The 4,499-nt window shown below is 39.5% G+C and overlaps 1 protein-coding gene across 1 annotated transcript in view; it reads left to right on the top strand.

Annotated features, from left to right (window-relative positions):
* The window catches only part of FAM26D (family with sequence similarity 26 member D), a 14,936-nt gene extending 12,561 nt beyond the window's left edge, over nucleotides 1-2,375 (top strand). The window contains exon 2 of the mRNA XM_019520056.1: nucleotides 193-2,375. Coding sequence (XP_019375601.1) covers nucleotides 193-609 — 417 coding nt within the window. The 3' untranslated portion in view covers nucleotides 610-2,375. The remainder of the gene's footprint in view (nucleotides 1-192) is intronic.
* Nucleotides 2,376-4,499: the final 2,124 nt, after the last annotated feature.

The raw sequence follows: 4,499 nt of genomic DNA, 5'->3' as shown, positions 1-4,499 counted from the left end.
TGTCCATAGATTCCACTCTAGGGACCAGATGCTTTAGTCAAGTATTGAAGCATCCACATCTTTTGGATCTAGCCCTTATCTAACAGAATGTGTCCCTGAGTAATTTTAGCTTCAGAAAAATCTCCATTCAGAGTCAAGGGGTTAATAAGACACCCTTGCTTCACTAGTTACTATCAAACTTCTCTTTCTCAGGTGGCTGGCTGGTTCCTGATTGCAGGGGTAGCCATTACTGTCTTCCTGTCCTATTGTCTGGCAAGATGTCTCTCGCCACTCAGCTTCTTGCACCTCAAGTACTGGGCTAGTTACGTCCGTAATGAGCAAAAACTCTTTGAAGAAGCAGCAGACCTGCACTCAAAGCTCTATGCCACACAACACATCAAGAAGTTCTTTGGTTTGGTCCCAGGGAGCAAGGATTTGAAGGAAATTCGTATCCCTTCCTGTAAAGACTGGCGATCCATTTCAGGTGTTGCTATTCTAAGAATTGTAGATGAAGAACATTATGACTACAGCCTCCTTCATGACTGGGCAGTCAACAGCTCCACAAATGGAAAATATTTTAAGATTGAAGAATCTAGCTCTAAGAACTCTGAGCCTCCACCATCAACTTGAAGAAAATGTGAATGTCTTTTTAATCTTACATGAACTCCAGGTCATCTCAAAGCAGGGGAGTTCCTAGTTTCCTCATCTTGTTCTTTACAGTAGCACGTGCAGGTGCATTCAGTGTTGAATCCTGACTACACGATCTGCTTTTAAGAGTGCTCCTTCATATATTGGCCCTCTTGAGGACATCCTTGTGATGGGACATGATGCTATACACTTGAGATTTGAAAGTCTTCTGTGATCTCACTCCTGATACTGTAAGAGAAGCCAAGGGCGGGCAGTGGAAAATGCAAACTGAAAAGCAGTATATTCCAGCACTTTCTCACTGTTTCTTTTTTAAAATTATTTACTTTTAACCCTGATCTATTGTCATACTAGTGATGACTAACTACACAGTATTTATCTGTTCTCCTTCCTCTCGTATAAAAAAAAAAAAAAGAGAGAGAGCTAGCTAACTGTCCTATACCAGTGATTCAATGGCAAATATTCTTTCCTCATCTACATTGCATGTCATTCATAAAATACAACACAATGTTAAGTACAGGCTTAAATGTATAATAATGTACAGCTATGGATATTGTTACTGGAGACTTTTACAGAAAAGCTTGTTGGTCACAGACTGAAATCTTATACTACTGACTAAAGGCTTGTTTTTCATTTATACTAAATGGAGACTGCTAAAACTGGAATGAATAGGACAGGGGCCATATACTTTACTAACCCAGTGCATTAACACTTTACATCTGAATTAAAGTGTTGTCTCTGACCAAAAATGAAAAGTTCAGCCTTCTCCTCTTATGCACACTTCTATGCTTCTCACTTGCACATGTGTTAACTCACTCAATAATGAAATAAGGAGAAACTTTTTCTAAATACTGTATTTTTATGCATGTTCCTCTCTTTCCCCCTTTCTGTGATGGTTGGTTTTGTGTTGTTTCCCTGGTAGTTTTGTACAAATAAAAACAAAAAAGGGACCAATTACTTGACATTTGTCTTCGATGTCATAACATTCACTCCTACTGGATGCAATGAAAGAAGGATGCTACTTGTTGATGCACAGAATTTGTTATAGATGGGGTAGTTTAATGTGTAGTAAGCTTTGTTATGAATTGTTCACCAACGACTTTGTATTAACATATCTGCAAATTCTTATCTTGAAGGACTAGTCCCTTTTGAAAACTAGTTTGCTCTTGGCACATAACAGAAGTATAACTGAGGGAGGACAGGGGTGACCTGCACAGCAGGCCCTGGTGCTGACTTGGTGGGGGAGGATTGTAAAAATAACTGCTAGTGTCACTGGTGCTTCACAACCAGTAGCATCCTGTGCACTGCCCCCGCTTAGGGGGGGGAGTTAGTGCAGCATTGGTAAGTAAGAGACATGCTTTAGGAGGAAAGTGGAGCATGCCTGGTTGAGGGGGAGGCTTGTTTGCTTTTATTCTGTAAGTAACCAAAAGGAGGTGGCTGTGCAATAAGATTTTTGTGTATCAAATGTAATTAAAAAGAAAGCAGCTGATAACACTTTTCAAATATGAATGAAGAGGTGTGTTTCTTCTAGTTTTTTTTTTATTTTTTCCATTTCCAAGAATTTAGTAGTATAAATGCATGTATCAGTTTCAATGAACTTGCAAATCACTGTCCCACACTATATTAGGAAAAGTTACCTTGACCAATCGAGAAGAGACTTATTTAAATTTTGTGTTTTAACTTTTAAAGCGCACTTTGTTTTTCCATTTTAAATGAGCTTGGACAATAAAAGCTGATGGGTTTCAACTTCATTTCTCCCATGCATCTTATTTTCAAATGATAAACGTAAGTGCTTAAAAGAAAGCCTTGGATGTGATGGTTTTAATTCAATATATATATCATTTTAAATTCATGATTCTTGCATCTTAAAATTTGATGTTTACATACCCTAAATCAAACTGCCTTCCTGAAAGCACTCTTCCCTTCTAAACATAAAGTAAAAACCTTTTTGAAGATTTGCTTTCAATGCAACTTGATATTTCTGGGATTGGGAATTTGCTTATAAATACTAATGACTACTATATAAAGGATATTGTGTAGCTTGTGATGTAAAACCTAGAGGCTTGCATCTCAAGACAGCATGCCATAGCTAGCAAAAAAAAGAAATTAGCTGGTTTGAAATATTGTAGTTTGTCTCTCTAAGTATATTAAGACTAGCACAGAATGAGGCATAGCTTTCAAAAGAATTTGTGACTATAGGAAATCAGTAAGTTGGCACTGAGTGAAATAACCATGTTGTCTGAACCCTGAGTCATCTCCTCCAAAATCAATTTATGCTTCTAGCTTGATCACTTTGGAGCTCAAATAGTCCATTTTACTTCTATTCTAAAAGCAGCTATTGCTAATGGCTGGTAAAAACAGGCAGGGCTGGCAGTGCTGATCCTAATCCTAGCAAAATGGTTTATTCTAAAACCATTCCATGTCTACCAGCTCATCTCTGACTTGTTCCCCCACAATTCTAACATTTTAATCATGGTTTGCCTTAAACCAGGTAATTCACAGCTGATGCTCTATACTTTGGCCTTGGCTCAGCTCATCACAGACATCAGTTTATCTCCCAGGGAGAATCTGTTTTGTGTGTGGCAAATCCTCTGCTCGAATCACAGTCTCTCCTCACCCCACCCCCTTTTCTTCCCTGAAGAGTTCTGGCTCAATTGATAGGAGCTGCTATCTGGCAATAAGACCCCTGCCCACTCCAAATAATGCGTTATTTTGGGTAATCAACTGTGAAACTACTTTTTAAGGAAAATATAGTATGTTCAGTTGGAATGAACAATAAGCAACCCCCAGATCACGTTTTGGTGAAATGCCTATTCATGATGTTCCTAATGATGTTCATGACAACAGAGAGGGTAGTCCTTTCTGTATTTAAAAGTAGTTTCATGACAGTGCTTCATCTAAATAATTATCCATTCTCATGCGGTGGGGGGTGTAAATGATTAATTGAATCTGAATGCTACCTTATTTTGGACCAATTTAAGGGTGAGGGCCTATTTTGCATGCTGTGGGGAAAGTGTTCTAGGATGGTTCTGAGACTAGCATTCAGATTCCTGTAACATTTTGTGTGATGGTTCAATATTTTCCTCTCTTCCTCTCCCCGTAATTGCAGTGTTGCCTAGGCAGAACATCAGCTGATGAAGGATAAGATTTGCTGTTTGTAAATAATTCTTCTTCCTCCCTAGAGTTTACTCTCCAGTGTTTTTAAGAGGAAATTTTAGCACAAGGACAACTAAGTATAACCTGGCTGTAAATACATTTTAAATTGGAAGATTTGGGGGGTGGGGGGTGCAGTTGTGCCTTCCAACTATCAGAATTTGGCACTAGATTTATGACCCAGATACCTTGTTCCATCCTGGCAGACCCAAACCTTCAGATTGACCACGACCTCTGCATTTGATAATATGCAAATTTTTTTTATACAAAGTGATAGCAGGTAAGAATAATACAACTAATTCTATATCTACCAGTCCTAGGGCTGTCATTAGAGTCAAGGTGTGTCTGGCCAGGACATGAACTTCACTCGGAGGTTCTCTCTTGAATGTCAGATGCCCTCAGTCAGGGGTTGAGCCCCTCCTCTCCCCCCTCCTGCTCCCTAGTGGGGTGGATGAAACGGGCTGGTGGTATGCCCTCTGTCCATGGTGCCTTAAGTTCCCCTCTTGGGGTCCCTTTATGGCTCTGAAATCCCTTCTTTTGTATTCTTTCTCCATCCTGATGACTCTTCATCCATAGGCACTGTTGATTGGTCTTTCTGTAGTTGTCATACTGTCCACTTCTCTTCTGTCGGCATATTCCTTTATTTCACAAGCCCATCACATGCACACATCCTAATTTGGGCTTTCCTGGTCTTCTCCTAATATGGTCTGTTCCCCAGAACT

Source organism: Gavialis gangeticus, unplaced genomic scaffold (genome assembly GCF_001723915.1).
Source record: "Gavialis gangeticus isolate Ggan-Ray unplaced genomic scaffold, GavGan_comp1, whole genome shotgun sequence".
NCBI classification, from domain to species: Eukaryota; Metazoa; Chordata; order Crocodylia; family Gavialidae; genus Gavialis; species Gavialis gangeticus.
Note: the sequence above shows the minus strand (reverse complement) of the source record. Positions and strands in the feature narration are given on the sequence as shown.